General features: G+C 35.3%; 1 protein-coding gene across 7 annotated transcripts in view; it reads right to left on the bottom strand.

Moving 5' to 3' along the window:
* Positions 1–19790, bottom strand: part of ATM (ATM serine/threonine kinase) — a 163389-nt gene that overhangs the window by 99738 nt on the left and 43861 nt on the right. For all 7 annotated transcript variants that reach the window (XM_055422966.2, XM_055422971.2, XM_055422965.2 and 4 more), the window contains 10 exons: positions 17205–17374; positions 15510–15881; positions 14549–14740; positions 13736–13831; positions 12448–12673; positions 7457–7582; positions 6797–6922; positions 5776–5865; positions 3341–3512; positions 2314–2513 (listed from right to left, as the gene is read on the bottom strand). In XM_055422966.2, coding sequence (XP_055278941.2) covers positions 2314–2513; positions 3341–3512; positions 5776–5865; positions 6797–6922; positions 7457–7582; positions 12448–12673; positions 13736–13831; positions 14549–14740; positions 15510–15881; positions 17205–17374 — 1770 coding nt within the window. The remainder of the gene's footprint in view (positions 1–2313; positions 2514–3340; positions 3513–5775; positions 5866–6796; positions 6923–7456; positions 7583–12447; positions 12674–13735; positions 13832–14548; positions 14741–15509; positions 15882–17204; positions 17375–19790) is intronic.

Raw genomic sequence — 19790 nt, 5'->3', positions numbered from 1 at the left:
CATGAGAGATAAGGAAAGAGTAAAGAACTCTTCCACACTGAAAGAAACTGAACAGACCTGAGAACTAATAAACTATCATATTTATTAGTTAACATGATACAATGTCAATTTCTTGATGATTATGCATCAATGCTAATTGATGTATAATTAACTGTACAATGTTAATTTTTTGATGATGATATTGTAGTTATATAGGAGAGCATCACTGTTTTTAGGACATACACACTGAAGTAAATGGGCATCATATTTGAATATTTAATCTCAAAATGGTACAGAAAAAAAGTGTGTGTGTGTGTGTGTGTGTGTGTATGGGTATAGCATACAGAGAAGGATAAGTCAAATGTAGCAAAATGTTAACTACAGAGGCTTAGGAATGAAATATAGGACATTATGTAGTATTTTAACTTTATTGCCACTTTGAAATTACAGTAAAACATTTTAAAGCATATAAACCAAGGTCAAGGCAAGATTCAGACTTCAATAACAATGTTATGTATTATTTTTACATTCAGAGTCTGTACTTCTTGGCCTGGTTTAAAATAATTTATAAAAATTATACCCATGGAGAAGGAAATGGCAACCCACTCCAGTGTTCTTGCCTGGAGAATCCCAGGGATGGGGCAGCCTGGTGGGCTGCCGTCTATGGGGTCACACAGAGTCGGACACGACTGAAGTCACTTAGCAAAAGCAGTGTTTACTAAGACTCACTGCTGAGACAGTTCCTTGTTACGTGATACTGCTAAAAGATTTAATTAAGTTATTAAAAAGGACACTCTGGGTTAGTTTCTAAGGTTTATCTCAGTAACCAATCTTCAGATAAAGGTCAGATGCTCCATAATGTACAACCAGGAGATTAACACCAGACTATAATCATTTAACGAATGAAGTCAGGTGACTTGGGGTATACCAGGCTTTATCTAATGAAAGTTCTTGACTTATAATTCTTATTTTATTAATAACTGCTGCTGCTGCTGCTGCTAAGTCACTTCAGTCGTGTCCAACTCTGTGTGACCCCACAGACGGAAGCCCACCAGGTTCCCCCATCCCTGGGATTCTCCAGGCAAGAACACTGGAGTGGGTTGCCATTTCCTTCTCCAATGTGTGAAAGTGAAAAGTGAAAGTGAAGTCGCTCAGTCGTGTCCGACCCTTAGCGACCCCAATAACTGCTAGCTATGGCTATATTATTTTCTGTGTCACTTGTTTCACTGAGCCTATGATATAATGCTGAACTGACAGTTCCATATGAGATCAATAATTGTAATAATGTGACTCTGGGTATGGGAAAAAGCAACAAGAGGAAATATTTTCCTGGACCAGGAGGCTAGTAAGAGAGTGGTCCAGAGACTTTTGCTACCTGCAAGGCCTGGTCCAATTTTAGCACACTGAGTGGCCCATCACTTCCCTAGACCTGGGAATGAGCCTTCCCAGCACCATGGGACACAATGGCCATGAAATGGTGTCACATGGTCAGATATGTGGCTATGAAGGGACCCTGCTGACTGGAAGTTGGTACTTGCCAGCTGCCTCTACAAAGATTACATCATGACCACTGCAAGCTGCTGACCTTCAACACCCCCTGAAAGAAGTTCAGGGTGAAAATCAGGAATGAGGCACTCTGTGCTCTGAAAAAAAAAAAAAAAAACTGGCAGAACAGGCCTTCAGCTAGTTAGATCTTTTCAGAAAAAGGTTTTATGAGTTCCAATTCTTGCATCTTCTCATACCTAGAAAAACACTGACGTCATTAATGGTGAAATCTGCTTTGGCTATTTAAAAAAAAATTTTTTTTTTTACAATTAAAAGTCAAAATAGAGTAGCTATGGTTCAGACATCCTGGGAAATAACTATTCCCCAGATATCCTGAAAAGTGATATTATGTTTGTGATTTAAGATTAGACGCTGTGACCTAATGTAGAACTTAATGCTCCTGTAATGCATTTTTGCTTCTGTACTTTGCTTGCTGCTCGTAAAACCAAAGTTACTCCATTTTAAGATAAGGTTGTTTTTAAGTAAAGATTCCTAAAACTGTTTTTGAAAAAATAAAAAAAAAAAATAAATGAATAAAACTAAAAAAAAAAAAAAAATTATACCCAAAGAAAAGAAATCTATCCAAAGCCCATTCAAGTCTTAATGTTAAAGTATCCACTTAAATGTTTTCACAGTACATTAAAAGTGTATTTTGTAACAGTCTCAGATTCATTTCTCAAGGAAGCAATTTCAATTCTTCAAAGGTACAATGTAATTCTTATATGTCAGTCCATTACATTTAGCTAGCAAGATCAAGTACACTCAAAGCACTTCTTTCACTGAACTCACCATGTGTAAATGAAGAGATCTGATAGGGTCTAGCATGCTAGAATCAATTAACATTAATAATTCCCTCCGAATATCAGCTGCCCTAAATGACACAGTGTTAGTCTGAGCAGTGGTTACACACATACACAAGAACTTGAGCATGTCTAAAGAAAGTAGGTCTTGCTTTGATAGATGTTCTTCAGCTAAAGGATTCATGGCACCTAAAAATAAAAAGTACTTATTAAGACTAACAGAGATAGGGAAAAAAAAGACTAACAGAGCTGTAAAACAACCACATACATTGAACATTAACACAAGTATCTTCCCTGAACAACAGAAAAAGAAATAAAAATATATGGAAAACAAAACTATAATAAATTTGATTACACATTAAAGCTTCAAAATTCTTTATGAAAAGTTACTCTAGGATTCTGTCATCAAAAAATAATGTATGGAAAAATCTACATGGGCAAATATTCACTACCGTTAGAAAGGGATCTTAATTTCTGAAAATAAAAAAAATGGAGTAGTAAATTATGGTATGTACGTTAAATATGCTATTATAGAGTCATTAAAAAGTATAATTATCAATAGCACAAGTACAACAAATGAAACAACTGTTTCTAGTTAATGTTAAAAGAAAACAGACAAAGATATAAAAAAGCATGTGAGTGTTGATGCTGATTATAATTTTGAATTATATGGGTCTATGAAGAAATAACAGAAAAAAGGTAAACAACTACTGCATTATGGGTGCTTTTGCACTATCTTGCTTATTATTTCCAAATAACCAATATGTTTAGTTATCCAAAAATGTTTTTATTTCTTTAGCAATTATTTTAAATTCGCCCATGAAGAATAAAATAGGAAACTGATAAAAAATTCAATTAAAAATGAGAGAATTCTAAACTATATGGAAGAGAACAATCCTAAATGCCTACACAAAAAGGAAATAAAATGAGCACAAAATAGTACATATGAAGTCTTTTATAATATCAAATAATACTAAAAGGTTAAAAAAAAATCTCATGCAATAAAATGTATTTACCAATAGTAATTTGGCTCTTTCCAGATTCATTTGCATCAGTAACACTACTAGCAGGGTAATCATTAAATAGACTTGTGGATGACTGATCCTCCATCCTCATTAGATTTTCATCAGTATCTTCTTCCAGTGATTCTACTACTCCAAAGTCAAAAGGCTTTTTGATAATGAATGCCTTCAAACAAGAGAAAGAACGATGTTTCAAGTTGGCTTCTTTCAGAAGCACTCTGCAGTTAAAATTGACCTAATCGAACAATTCAAGGATCAGGTGTATAAAATGGATATGTAATCTGTACTGTCTATATAGCAGAATAATGCACAATCTCTACAAATGACTTCTTACATGAAGAAACTTCATACTACTGCAAACTGATGAGGGTGTAGGCAAGATTATAACTTGACTATACGGAGGACAGTATGACTATTTTGGAGGACAATGACAATATCTATCAAAAAGTATCAATAAACTTCATATTCCATTAGAACAAACAATTCCATTTCTAGAATTTTCCTACATACTTCAGAGGCACAAAAAGAAGTAGACAAAACTGTAAGAAATTTACTACAGAACTCTTTGCAGAAAAAACAAATGTACAATTTTAATTAAGATCAGCTGGGTTAAAATACATAAACGCGAATCTCAAATAGAATGAAACACCACATTGCTGCAAAACAAAAAAACAAGTAAGGCAGTAAGGTATAGCCCTATAAAGCGGCATGGAAAGATCACTGAGATTTATTATTAAATGAAAACAATCAAGTTATAGAATATTCTTTCATTCATTAAATATTTGAGTATCTACTATGTGCCACGCACTGTTCCAGACCAATACGTATGCAAGCCATTGATATGAACTAGTAAGGTTTTTGATTTTATGAATAGAGAATTATTTTGAATTTTGGTACGTTATTCACTAGTAAAGTAATGCTGGAAATTCTCAGAGCCAGGTTTCAGCAATACGTGAACCATGAACTTCCAGGTGTTCAAGCTGGTTTTAGAAAAGGCAGAGCAACCAGAGATCAAATTGCCAATATCCGCTAGATCATCAAAAAAGAGAGTTCCAGAAAAACATCTATTTCTGCTTTATTGACTATGCCAAAGCTTTTGACTGTGTGGATCACAATAAACTGTGGAAAATTCTGAAAGAGATGGGAATATCACATCACCTGACCTGCCTCTTGAGAAACCTGTATGCAGGTCAGGAAGCAACAGTTAGAACTGGACATGGAACAACAGACTGGTTCCAAATTGGAAAAGGAGTACGTCAAGGCTGTATACTGTCACCCTGCTTATTTAACTTATATGCAGAGTACATCATGAGAAACACTGGGCTGGAAGAAGCACAAGCTGGAATTAAGATTGCTGGGAGAAATATCAATAACCTCAGATATGCAGATGACACCACCCTTATGGCAAAAAGTGAAGAGGAACTAAAAGGCCTCTTGATGAAAGTGAAAGAGGAGAGTGAAAAAGTTGGCTTAAAGCTCAACATTCAGAAAACTAAGATCATGGCATCTGGTCCCATCACTTCATGGGAAGTAGATGGGGAAACAGTGGAAACAGTGGCTGACTATTTTTCTGGGCTCCAAAATCACTGCAGATGGTGACTACAGCCATGAAATTAAAAGACACTTACTCCTTGGAAGGAAAGTTAAGATCAACCTAGACATCATATTAAAAAGCAGAGACATTACTTTGCCAACAAAGGTCCGTCTAGTCAAGGCTATGGTTTTTCCAGTGGTCATGTATGGATGTGAAAGCTGGACTGTGAAGAAAGCTAAGCACCGAAGAATGGATGCTTTTGAACTGTGGTGTTAGAGAAGACTCTTGAGAGTCCCTTGGACTCCAAGTTGATCCAACCAGTCCATCCTAAAGGAGATTAGTTCTGGGTGTTCATTGGAAGGGCTGATGCTAAAGCTGAAACTCCAATTCTTTGGCCACTTCATGCGAAGAGCTGACTCATTGGAAAAGACCCTGATGCTGGGAAAGATTGATTGCAGGAGGAGAAGGGGACGACAGAGGATGAGATGGTTGGATGGCATCACCGACTCGATGGACATGGGTTTGGGTGGACTCCGCAAGTTGATGATGGACAGGGAGGCCTGGCATGCTGCGGTTCATGGGGTCACAAAGAGTCGGACACGACTGAGCGGCTGAACTGACGTTATACAGTAAAAAGCACTGAATGAATGATTAATTTCCAACCACTTGGTCTATTATTATTCATTGAGAAATTAATAGATAAGCACTATGGTACTGATATTAAGAAGCAAATACATTCTCCCCTGCAAACCAAATAACTTTATTAAATTTCCACATTTTTAAAGCATAAGATGCCATATACTGTGAGATACATCCCTTTTCAAAGAAATTTCAAAGTTATAAAAAGTATGTTAGAGTCAATGAAATATGATAGTAAAACAGGAAGCATACTTACTAAACTTTTACAAATATCTGCAATGTCATTCATTAACTTTGATGTTAATAATCGTAAGAAGAAGCCTGATGCAATCTTATTTGGACTGTGCTGTAATTAAGATAAAACAGCAAGCAAAGATACAAAAACAGTTATTCTTCGCAGATAATATTTTTCTCTGTAGTAAATAAAATGTAGATTTTCTTTTATACTGGAAATTCTCTATCAGAATAAGCATCGATAAACAGTTTACTATTAGGAACAAGATATAAATTGCTTCAAAAATACTAATCTCTTTTCTTAAAGTAATAATAACTATAGCAAATATCTTTTATTGGACATAAACAGCATTAAAGTAAATGCTACTGCCCTTAAACATACACAGGCAATATTCACAGCTTACAGTATATTCTTCCACTCTCTCCTTCCCCTCTTATCCCCCACAAAAAACACTTCTAAAAATACATGCTGATAATATTGATATATGGCCATGTACTTAACATTAACTTTAAAAGATGTTTTCAGTTATTATCAATACTCGGGCTTGACTACCCCTCAGGCCTCCTTCAAATCAAAACAAAGAGTACACATAGTAGCAATCTTTCCACCAAATTTTATGTATGTCTATCTGGTCAGAAAAGAGTAACATATATGCCTGAATAATTTATCTTTGCAGTGTCCACAAGCCCTTGGGTAGTGGTATGCATACCACATGCCTGGTAGTCAAAAAGTTTTCATTAAATGAACGAAAGTACACTGGCAATAAGTTATCAATTAGCTGTTATATAAAAGGAGTAAGACAATCTCAGAAACTTTCCTGAGAATATAAGTTTTGTGAAGTTAGTTTCATGAGAAACTCAGATTACCTGTTGCTTTATTCATCTGAATATAACCTTAATTTATCAATTTAATTTAAAATCAGTATATCAACTTATGAATGGACCTCCAAAACAGTAGCGACATCAAACAGTTACAGTAAAGACATCAACCAGTTATCAACCTCCTGGAGAGGCTTCACTGTCAAGAAGGAAGAACATCTTACCTTGGAACAGTTATGTAAGCAACTTGTACATAGATGTATCATATTTCTCAATGAAACAATTCTAGATTCTTCACTTGTCTTATTTTTAAACAAAGTGATACTTTCTCCAGCACACTGCATTAGAGACTATTAAAAAAAAAAAGGAAAAATCCAAACTTCAGGTAAAATCATAGCTTATTGAAGACCTTTTTTGTTTTACTTAACAGGTAAAATTAATACTTTCAAGAAGTTATGTTGGTTACATAATTAAAAATGAACAATTTTTTAAAAACAACAAACTTTATACCATGTTATCTTTACAAATCACTCAACTGACAGAAATAGAATTTCATGCTTAGAAAGACTATTTTATTCATGCTTAATTAAGAATTCTTTAGGATAACTGCTCCAGGAAAAACTTTTTAAAAGGATAGATAAAAACCCTTATTTTTGTTAATGAGATTAATTTTCAACATGATATTATTTCAATTGCTGCATTTATACTGGCTTAAAATAATTTCAAATCTTAAGAAAAGAGACACAGTATTATCTCCTCTCAGACTACATAAATCAAACAGTTAACCTATATAATAGTTTGTTTTCCAAACAAATATACCAATTTTCCCAGGAATATATTTCATTCAAATTAATCCAAAACACTATTGACATAAATCTTCCTACCTTGGCTTTCTGGAACAATTCTGATTTGTATGCTTCTTCTTCAGCTATGACACCCAGGTAACAATAGCAGCCGAGAACACCCACCAGAAGACTTGAACACCGGACAAACATCTCTGAATTTGAAGTCTCAAAATATAAAAAGTTTAAGTAAACAAAATAAAAAGTTTTTATACATTTCATAAATCACTTGGAGTACTATTGTTTTTTGCAACAGCAAATTTTGTCTTCACATTAAAAAACTATAGTTAATTAAATTAATAGTGCCATAATTCTGACCATTTCTAAAAACCATCTAAGGTATCCCTGCAAAGCTGTAATAACCAGGGTTCTCTGGAAATACAGGAGAAGTATGTCCTGATGGCCAAGTAACACATCTTTTTCAAAAGTGGGTCAGTGTATTACACACATAAGTCCTTAAATATCTGCGGTAAGGAGGAAAGAAAGAAAAAACTGATAGGCAAGTAACTGTCTATAATTCTTAGAACACGAGCAGAAATCAGATTTTTTCATAAAAAGAGACATTAAAATGACATTGTGAGTTCCGAAGAGATAAGGACCTTGATTTACTGAGCTTTTTAAACTCCACAGACAAGTAAATGATATTTTTACCAAGAGCTACTGTCAACCAATTTTATAGAATTATGTAAGAAATATGCAAACATTACAAACAAGGAAAAAGATTTTCAGATTTTTCTGTTCCTATATTATATGAAGTGGCATTTTAGGAAAAAACACAGGAGATCTCTTTACTCTGTAATGAAAGTAGTTATAACTATAATCCAGAAGGAAGATAGTAATTAAGAGCAAGATAGATGAAATAGGCACACTGTCCTCTCTCTGGTTCTTTGGATCATAAGTTATGGCTACTGAATCTAGCCATAGTAGCTTGTAGGTTTTATTTCAGTCAACAAATACTTTAACATTTATCATATAATAAGGTACTGAAGAAGATACAAAGATCAAGAGAAATTATATATGCCCTTTAATGAGCTTCATGGCAAGCCACTCCAGTATTCTTGCCTAGAAAATCCCATGGATGGAGGAGCCTGGTAGGCTGCAGTCCATGGGGTCGCTAAGGGTCGGACACGACTGAGTGACTTCACTTTCACTTTTCACTTTCACACATTGGAGAAGGAAATGGCAACCCACTCCAGTGTTCTTGCCTGGAGAATCCCAGGGACCCGGGAGCCTGGTGGGCTTCCGTCTATGGGGTCACACAGAGTCGGACATGACTGAAGTGACGCAGCAGCAGCAGCATAGTTTAGGAGATATTACTGGAGATATCAAGAGAAAAGTTCATGCAAGTATGGGCATGACAAATTATAGAAACTGTCAGAACCTAACAGAAGCAGAAGAGATTAAGAGGCGACAAGACTACAGAGTGAGTGAATGAAAGTTGCTCAGTCATGTCGGACACTTTGTGATGCTATGGACTGCCAGGCTCCTTTGTCCATTAATTCTCCCAGCAAGAATACTGGAATGGGTTGCCATTTTCTTGTCCAAGTATAAACAGAATAACTATACAAGAACACACAGAACCATACAAAAAGGTCTTAATGACTTGGATAACCATGATGGTGTGTTCCCTCACCTAGAGTCAGATATCATCAGGAAGCATTCTACAAAACAAAGCTAGTAGAGGTGATGCAACTCCAGCTAAGCTACTTCAAATCCTAAAAGATGATGCTGTTAAAATGCTGCACTCAGTGTTGGTAAATTCAGAAATTCCACCAGTGGCCATAGGACTGGAAAAGGTCAGTCTTCATTCCAATCCCAAAGAAGGGCAATGCCAAACTGTTCGAACTACCATACAACTGCACTCATTTCACATGCTAGCAAGGTTATGCTCAAAATCCTTCAAGTTAGGCTTTAACATCATGTGAACTGGAAACTTCCAGGTGTAAAACCTGAACTTTGAAGAGGCAGGAGGATCAGAGATTCAACTGCCAACATTTGTTGGTTCATGGAGAAAGCAAGGGATTTCCAGAAAAACATCTACTTCTGCTTCATTAACTATGCTAAAGCCTGTGACAGTATTTGGTTCAGTTAAGGTCAGTTGTTCAGCTGGGTCCAACACTTTGCGACCCCATAAACTACAGCACACCAGGCTTCCCAGTCTTTCACCATTTCCCAGAGCTTGCTCAAATTCATGTCTACTGAGCTGGTGATGCCACCCAACTAACTCATCCGGTGTCACCACCTTATCCTCCTGCCTTCAATCTTTCCCAGCATCAGTATCTTTTCCAATGAGTCAGGGCTTCTAATCAGGTGGCGAAAGTACTGGAAGCTTCAGCTTCAGCATCAGTCTTTTCCAATGAATATTCAGGTGTATAGCAAAGTTGATACAGTCATATATATATATATATATATATATATATATGAATTAACAAAAGCAGTTCCCATCTTTTGATGGGGGGCTCGTGGTTTATAAAAAAAAAAAAAAAAGACTGACTGGTTTGATCTCCATGCAGTCCAAGGGGCTGTCAAGAGCCTTCACCAACACCACAGTTCAAAAGCATCAATTCTTCATGCTCAGCCTTCTTTATGGTCCAACTCTCATTAAAGCAGAAGTAGTCAATAAAGCAGAAGTAGGTGCTTTTCTGGAACTCTCTTGCTTTTTTCTATGATCCAACGAATGTTGGCAATTTGATCTCTGGTTCCTCTGTCTTTTCTAAATCCAGCTTGAGTATCTGGAAGTTCTCAGTTACACAGTGTTGAAGCCTAGGTTGGAGGATAATGACCATTACTTTCCTAGGATGTGAAATGAGTATAACTGTATGGTAGTTTGAACATTCTTTGGCATTGCCCTTCTTTGGGATTGTAATGAAAACTGACCTTTTCCAGTTCTGTGGCCACTGTTGAGTTTTCCAAATTTGCTGTCATATTCAGTGCAGCACTTTCACAGAATCTTTTAGGCTATGAAGTAGCTCAACTGGAATTCCATCACCTCCACTAGCTTTGTTCACAGTGATGCTTCTTAAGGACCACTTGACTTCGCACTCCAGGATGTACGGATTAGGTGAGTAATCACATCATCGTGGCTATCCAGGTCATTAAGATCTTTTTTGTGTAGTTCTTCTGTGTATTCTTGTCACCTCTTCTTAATATCTTCTGCTTCTGTTAGGCCCATACCATTTCCATCCATTATTGTGCCCATCTTTACATGAAATTCTCCCTTGGTATCTCCAATTTTCTTGAAGAGATCTCTAGTCTTTCCTGTTCTATTGCTTTCCATTTTTGCATTGTTCACTTAGGAAGGTTTTCTTATCTCTCCTGCTATTTTTTGGAACTCTGCATTGAGATGGGTATATCTGTCCTTTTCTTTGCCTTTCACCTTCTCTTCTTTTCTCAGCTATTTGATAGTATGGATTATCAAAAGATGTAAATACAAGACCACCTTATCTATCTCCAGAGGAAACTATATGCAGATCAAGAAGCAACAGTTAGAACCAGACATGGAACAACTGACTGGTTCAAAATTGAGAAAAGAGTATGACAAGGCTACATACTGTCACTCTGCTTATTTAACTTATAAGAAGAGTCCATCATACAAAATGCTGGTCCAGATGAATCACAAGCTGGAATCAAGAAACTGGAATCACTGCTGGGAGAAATACCAGCAGTCTCAGATATGCAGATGATACCACTCCAATGGCAAATAAAGTGAAGAAGAACTAAAGAGCCTCTTGATAAAAGTGAAAGAGAAGAGTGAAAATGCTGGCTTGAAACTCAGCCTTCAAAAATTGAAGATCATGGCATCCGGTCCATCACTTCATGGCAAATAGAAGGGAAAAAAGTAGAAGCAGTGACAGATTTTGTTTTCTTGGGTTCCAAAATCACTGCAGATGGTGACTGCAACCATGAAATTAAAAGATGTTTGCTCCTGTGACAAACCTAGACAGCATATTAAAAGCAGACATATCACTGCCAACAAAAGCCTGTATAGTCAACGCTACAGCCTTTCCAGTAGTCATGTGCAGAGTAAGGGCTGAACCATAAAGAGTGCCAAAGAATTGATGCTTTTGAATTGCGGTGCTGGAGAAGACCCTTGAGAGTCCACTGGACAACAAGGAGATCAACCAGTCACACCTAAAGGAAATCAACCCTGAATATTCATTAGAAGAACTGATGCTAAAGCTGAAGCTCCAATCCTTTGGCCACCTGATGTGAAGAGCTGATTCACTGGAAAAGACCCTCATGCTGGGAAAAACAGAAGGCAAAAGGAGAAGGGGGTGGCAGACGATGAGATAGTTAGACAGCATCACTGACTCACTGAACATGAATCTGAGCAAATTCTGGGATACAGTGGAGGACAGCAAAGCCTGGCATGCAACTCCATGGGGTTGCAAAGAGTCAGACACGACTTAGTGACTGAACAACAACAACATGAAAATTAAAAGATATATGGCTAATATTATCAAAAAAGGCTTTAGTGAGGATTTTGACATGTAGATTATTTGAACACACAGAAATGGGTAGAAAGACATAGGAGTTTTAGAAAGAGAATAGCACACACAATGAGAATTTTTTGATTTTAAGAGGACAAAGGAAATGATAGACATCACTAAATGAGTGCTTAACTATGGGTGTCTGTTAGTTCATTTATCAATGACTTCTCTCCCTTTTCAAGTGCAACCAAAATCTATTAGTTTATATCATTTTCTGTTATCGTAAAATTTCCCTCCTCTGAATTAAGGTTCTTTTTCATCAAATAATCCGTATGCTCAAAACCATTATTACTGCCCATTAACCTACCCAAAGAAATCTACTTCTTTAATGTCTGTAAAAATTCCAGGTTAAAAAAAGTAATTATTCTTCTTCAGTTTTACTTTTTTCATTCTTTTTCCAAATTTGTAGACATGTGCTATTACTTTGCTTTTAAAATTAAGCTTCTCATCATCCTTAGGGCCTTTCCTGATGCTATTTCTCCTTCCTAACAGTCTACCAAAGTAGAATCAAATACAGGGTTTAGCTCTTCTTGAAAATCTCACCTCAGATGAGTAGTTATTTAGAAGCTGTTCTGACAGTCTCAAAAGATAGCGATCCAGTGACTCCTTGAGGTTTTGGTGGACAGAAAAGCCTACACTGGATTGGTGTTTTTCTATCATATGTTCTTTCAAAATGGTTAAAAAATCCATCTTGTCAAAAGTTGTCTGAAGAAACAGATCTTCAGCTTCTGAGAATGAAGGTTCTTCTGTATCTTTTTGGTGTTGCTCACTTCAAAGAAGTAAGATTTTCAGTTTATAAGATCACATTGTCTACTATTTTACCTTCATATAGCATCAATCTATCACAAAACATTAACTTAGCATTAACACTGAATCTATGTTATTCAAAGATTGCTCATGTAATTAGTGAATTATTCTTTTAAATGCTTTTCTTCTTTGGATTTTGATAACTACTTACATTGAATTTCATTATTCAGTAGCACTTAACAAATGGACAAGAGAAATAAAAGATTCAATCTAAAAGGTAAATTCAGGAAGTATTAAAAAAAACACTAATTAACAACAGATATAAACATTAAGAATAGCATTATCTGAGGGACTTCTCTGGTGGGCCAGTGGTTAAGAATCTGCCTTGCAGTGCATGGGATACAGGTCTGATTCCTGGTCAGATCCACATGCAGTGGAGCAACTAAGCTTTCACGCTGCAAGCACTAAGCCTGTGCACTCCAGAGCCTGCTTGCCACAAATAGAGAGCTCAACTACTGGGCCCACGTGCCAAACTGAGTCTGCATGCTACAATGAAATCCCACATGCCGCAACTCAGACTCGAGGCACCCAAATAAATAAGGAAAAGAAAATGAAAAACAAATTGTCAGAAAATTTTTCCCTTTTTTTTACATTTCTCCAAAATGTAGATTTTTTTCGTATTATGCCCTCTTGAGAAAGACTAGAAAACTTCACGCCAGTGAATCATTTTCAGTCACAGTGATAAACATAAGCCTCTGGAGTCAATCGACTAAAATGAGGCTTTTAGATTTTTGTTTTCCCTATACTAAATTATCATTAGTTTTTAAAGTAGTCATTCAGATTTTATTTGACATATAAAAAAACTTTTTCACATGATGTTTATGTTCTTAATATCCCATCATAAACACATGATTACAGAACATAAATTATAATTATTGAATGAAAAGAAACTTTTCCCTTGCTAACAGTTATAATTTTTTTAATTGACCAATTTGGTTCACAATTTTTAAGATGTAGCTACCACTCTGCTAAAATTATTATCTTTGTTAATTAAAACAACACAGAACTCCATTAGGAAACATACCATTCTGGCACACCTTGGAAAAAATTCATTGCTGCTTTACAGTTTTTCATAGTGAGACTCACAAGAATTTTCTCCAGGGTAAGATGAGGAAAGTTACTATGAAGTAAAAATAGAGAAAGATCAAAAGCCATTTAAAGCATTCTTTAAACACCCACACTTAACTAAAAATATTGATCTCTAAAATTTAGATCCAAAATTAAAACTGTTTCCATCTGTACTAAATTTCTTAACAACTGAAAAAGTACTTAAGGAACATAAATTTTATGTTACTATCATTTTCAGCACTTCTAGATGTAGGACCATATTCAATTTAAAGAGCATAAACAACTATTAAATTCAAGTCAAATCACTAGGATCCAGAGGAGCCCCTTCAATCACTCAGTTCCAATGACTGACTGAGGAAAGGGTAAGTGGCAAGCTGCTCCCCATTTTAGTGCCGAAGTCCCAGTTTGCCTTGTTCATTCTTTCTCTCATTAATTTAACATATTCAGCCCAGAAAGCATTCTACTCATGACTCCACAATATACCTGAGTGGATTTATGTTCAGATGGACTTATTTAGGGATAATCACAAACATGTAACTCTCACTGTCTAGGCAGTGAGGAAAAACAAAGTAGAAGAACTTGGGCAGAGATTCAGGTACAAAGATACAGAACACTATAAAAACAAAGGGACTGTTTAATAGTTAGGACTAATTCTGGAAAATCCTGGAAGATCACTGCAAAATAAAGCCATCTAGTATCAAATAAGAAATGGAGAGCACCTTACAAAATAAATTTAAAAAGCAGCAGCATGCTAATGAACTCAAATTACCTGCAAAGAATTGGAGGTAGATCTGTACTGTCTTCAAAGTCATCCTCTAACTGACAGAATAAGAGCCATTTCATTATCAATTCCTTTAAAGAATTTCTGCTTACATCACATATATTTTTCTCAATTCCTATTTTTACTGTTTCTGGAACTACACAGACTGTCAGTGCCAAAGTCAAACAACATACTGCAGGACTGTCGCAGAACAAAAGACAATTAATATTAAAAGTAAACTTTTTGCATAGAATACAAACTTATGGTTACCAAAGGGGAAAGGAGGAGGGAGAGGGATAAATTAAGAATTTGGGATTATCAGACATAAATTACTATGTGTAAAATAGATATACAACAAGGTCCTACTGTATACACAAGGAACTATATTCAAAATTCTGTAATAATGGAAAAGAATATGGAACAAAATATATATATATATACATACACATACACACACACATATATAGAAAAAACTGAATCACTTTGCTTATATACCAGAAACTAAGACAATACTGAAAATCAACTATACTTCAACTTTAAAACAATTAGGCTCTTAGAGGGACAGAGACCATGTGTATCTTTTTACTCCTCTGTGGTCAAATTTTAGCACATGTCCTGGCACACGGTAGATATATAAACTTCTATGGACTAAATGAGCACAAAAAATCTGACTACATTTGAGAAAAATCTTGACTAAGTACTATCTTATTGTAACAGTACGCAGTACTAAGAGAAATAAAGTTTATTCTATTTATGAGCAAACAAATAATTGCTAATTACAAATAGAAGAAATTTACTTAATCTTTAAAACTGGGTTTAGTAATCTCTTCATATTTCAAACTTATTTATTAAGACTTCCTTTACAAACAAAAGAATCTGAAACAGAATTTAATGTATTTTTAACTGAAGTTAGAAATTACAAAAATCAGGAAATATATATGCTGTAAAATATAATTAATAGTCAACTTACCATGAAGGTCTACAGGCTGACCCAGTAAATAACTTCCAGAATTCTCTGTCAACCTCAACTAAATTGCCTTGAATTATGGCTCCAAGTAAGCCAAAGTTTTCAGTTTGTATTTGTTCAGAACTTATACCACGAAAAGTAATAGACCAAATCTTAATCCAGATTTTCAGTAAATCTGACTTTTGTGAGCTTCCTAGGTTTGACCTCTTGCCTTGACACAATGCAACTTCCATAAGACATCGTAACACATATGGGGTGCGTTCCCCACGTCGCTGTTGAGGTAGAAGCTGGTACAGTATCATTAGTAATGGTGACAACTCACAGTTAGGTAAACTTGCAGGATATTTTGATATTAATTGAGTTGCGATTTGTAACCTAAAAAAAAAAGTAAAAATAATTTGAAAATTATTCTACTCCATTAAGAGGCTAAAAGAAAATAAATATATAGACATAGTACTTATACAATATCTTAATTAGAACATTGTCATCATCATTTTCCAGACTACCCTCAAAATAAACTGGTTCTTAGTAATTATTTGGTCTTACTTCCTGAAGTGGAAAGAAGATTGACAGCATTTTGGCTAGCTGGGTAAGCTATCGTATTTTGCTTACATATAACTAAATTTGCTCATAAATAACTAAATTACCAATATTCTACTTCTTACTTACTGCACACTTCCCTGCCCTTCAGCCACCAACAACATACCTTTAGAACAAAAACAAAATGTTTCCTCCAATATTAATTCAGTTAATTCACCAAGTATTTGCTGCGAGTTCCCTAGAATGTGTGCAACTCAACAATAGGAACTACAACATATTCACTCTCTACCCCTTATGCCTGGCACATAGTAGGTGTTCAATAAATGACTTCACTAAATGGACAAATTAAAGAATATGAAATAGGTACCATCAACTACAGGAAATAAGTAAGAATTTAGCAGTAAGCATCAAAATCAATATATATGCTCCCCCCAACAACTCAACTATATTTAAACATTACATTGACATGGGAAAAATCAAAGAACATTAGTCACAAAAGTATGACTAATCTATGAATTTGTAACTGTTCTTAGGCAAGCTGCTCAACCTTTCTCAGTTGCAGTTTTCTTTTTGGTAAAGCAAAAAGGCTGAACAGTAAGAATTCTACAGATTACTACTAGATCTAATACTTTGTGATTTCACAGAATTCCACAGTTTATGTAATTACTTAAATAACTGTGAATGCTATATAAGACTAAAGAACAGAGCAAATAATTAAAAATGCCTTTATCATGGCATAAGGTTCAAATTATTTTCCAAATTCTGAATGCTATCTTTAATTTCTTCCTCATTTAATCATATTAGAAGGTGCTATGCATGGTAAAATCTTTGTGCTGAGGTATATAACTCAGTGAATTCCAAGAGGCACACTGTACAGATTGCCTACCAATCAGCCATTTCTCCCTTCCTCCTTGCTATGGGAATATGCATAGGAAAGGCCCAATTTTTGGCCCCAGGAGATGAGTCATGAGGGTGGTTATCTCAGCGCGTCCTGGTTATCTCAGCATGACATTACCCTTTAGTCAGTAACCACTTTGGGAGTAGACAAGTGTGACCTAGTTCTGGCTAGGCCAATGAGGTAAAGGAATCTACTGGAGGTCTTGTGAGAAAAATTAATGAGACTAAAATGATACTGAAAGAGAAAAAAAGAACACTGACCAAGGTACAATATCAAAATCATTCTGTGACTTCTGAAGATGATCTTTTATTACTTCCCAGCCTAATTCTATCTTCCTCTTTTTGCAAGGGACACTGTAATCAGCAAGTTCTTTTTGTGTGGTTGTGTAAGACTGAGAAATCTCCAAAGATCTGGAATCTTCATTAAAAACCTGAAAAATAACAAAGGAAAATATATTTAATATTGCTATTATTTCTAATAATTCAATAGGAAAAAAATGTCCCTCCTCAGCTGATGATAAGGTTAGTCATAAAGAGTAACACAATTACTGAAATATATGGATATGACAACAGAAATAAACATTTTGCAGATAATAATGGCTCTCTAGAAAGCAGACATTACCAAGTAAAATACTAGCTATACTGTCTGGGAAAATTTACTAAAAGCACCAAAACATGTAAAAGTATAGAAAAAAATTCCAATTTTCAAAGGGATTAAATCCTAAATGTAGTGTTAAGAAAATATTTGACAAGTGAAATCATCCTTGCATGGTACCCAAATCTCTTCTTTACTTAAGAAACATTAAGTCTCTATTCCATTTATTTCTGCTCTAATTTTGATGAATTCTTTCTTTCTGCTAACTTCGGGTTTTGTTTGTTCTTTCTCTACCTCCTTTAGGTGTAAGGTTAGGCTATTTATTTGAGATTTTTCTTATTTTCTGAGGTAAGTTGCTATAAACTTAGATGTGTCTCATAGGTTTTATTTGTTTTTATTATTTTTTTTAATATATACATTTTATTGAAGTATAGTTGACTTAACAATGTTTCAAGTGCACAGCAAAGTGATTCAGTTATACAAATACACATATATTATTTTTGAAATTACTTTCCATCATAGGTTATTACAAGATATTGACTATAGTTCCCTATGCTACACAGTGAACCTTTCTTACTTGCTACATATCTACTTTTTAATTATAAATCTACCATTCTATTAAGTCAAACAAATGGAATCAAAATTTCACAATTTTTTTAGTCAGGCAAAGATGCATGTTTTCTAAAATTTTTATAAATATTTAAAAGTATATATATATAATATAAATATTATAAATATTCATATATATGTACACAAAAGCTTTTCTACTACACTGATAAAGGCTTCAGAAAGAATATAAAAAAAGAGGAGTTGGAGAACATAAACTAAATGAAATGGGAACACTGATTATGAAATAGAAAAAGTGAAACAAACTAGATAAAAGTAAAAGATCATTGAATAGTCCAGTTGCTTTTAAACATGACTGCTCTTATAAACTTATTTGGAGCGCTGGAGGAAAACAAGCTATATCTGAGCATTTGTATTTTTCAAAACATTTGAGGATAATTCTGATATGCAACTGGATTTTAAAAAGGAATAACAGGTTTTTCTACTAGATCCCAGTTTTGATAATACAGAATTCTATTACTTTTCTGTGGACCAATCATGATACAATGGTATTGACTGAGTAACAGTTACATAATAACAATAGTAAAAGAGGTTTATCAGTTTTCACAATTAATAGCCAGACATAATATAAAAGATAATTACAATTGCAAGCCATAATGGGAACATGATTAACTTAACTATAAAATAATTACATACAATTTGCAAGGGGTCAAGCAGAGGTAAGTGGAAGGGCATACATGCACATGCTTTCATCCACTCAGTCTATATCTTTTGGTTGGTGCATTTAATCCATTTACATTTAAGGTAATTATCAACAGAGGAACCTGGCAGGTTACAGTCCATGGGGTCCAAGAGTCGGACATGACTTAGCAACTAAACCACCACCACCACCACCACCATTAATATGTATGATCCTATTACTGTTTTCTTAATTGTCTGGGGTTTATTTTCATGGGGTCTTTTCCTTCTCTTGGTTTCCTGCGTAGAGAAATTCCTTTAGCATTTGTTGTAAAGCTAGTTTGGAGGTGCTGAGTTCTCTTGACTTATGCTTGCCTGGAAAGCTTTTGATATCGCCATAAAATGTGAAGGAGTCATGCTGCGTAGAGTATTCTTATTTGTAGGCTCTTCCCTTTCATCATCATGCCATTCCCTTCAGGCTTGTAGCAAGTTTTTATTGAGAAATCAGTTGATAGCCTGATGGGAGTTCCTAGTAAGTTATTTGCTGTTTTCCCTTGTTGCTTTTAGTATTTTATCTCTGCCTTTAATTTTTGTCAGTTTGATTATTGTCTAGGTGTGTTCCTCCTTGGGTTTATCCTTTCTGGGACTCTCTGTGCTTCCTGGACTTGGTTGACTATTTTCTTTCCCATGTTCAGGAAATGTTCAGCTACTGTCTCTTCAAATATTTTCTCAGGTCCTTTCTCTCTCTGTTCTCCTTCTGGGACCCCTATAATACAAATGTTGGTGCATTTAATGTTGTCCAAGAGGTCTCTTAGGCTGTCTTCAGTTCTTTTGATTTTTTTCCCCGCTATTTTCTGTTCTGTGGCATTGATTTCCACCATTATGTCCTCCAGTGCCGGGAGCCAGCGAGGGAAATCCTACCCGTGGCAAAGGTCAATTGGGGAAGAGGCCTGACGGGCAAAGGCTAATCAGGACTCGAGGAACCCCCTGGACTTACCTGAGCATCT

This window comes from Moschus berezovskii, chromosome 14 (assembly GCF_049115385.1).
Source record: "Moschus berezovskii isolate FMDL1 chromosome 14, NW_MosBer_1.0, whole genome shotgun sequence".
Taxonomy (NCBI): domain Eukaryota; kingdom Metazoa; phylum Chordata; class Mammalia; order Artiodactyla; family Moschidae; genus Moschus; species Moschus berezovskii.
Note: the sequence above shows the minus strand (reverse complement) of the source record. Positions and strands in the feature narration are given on the sequence as shown.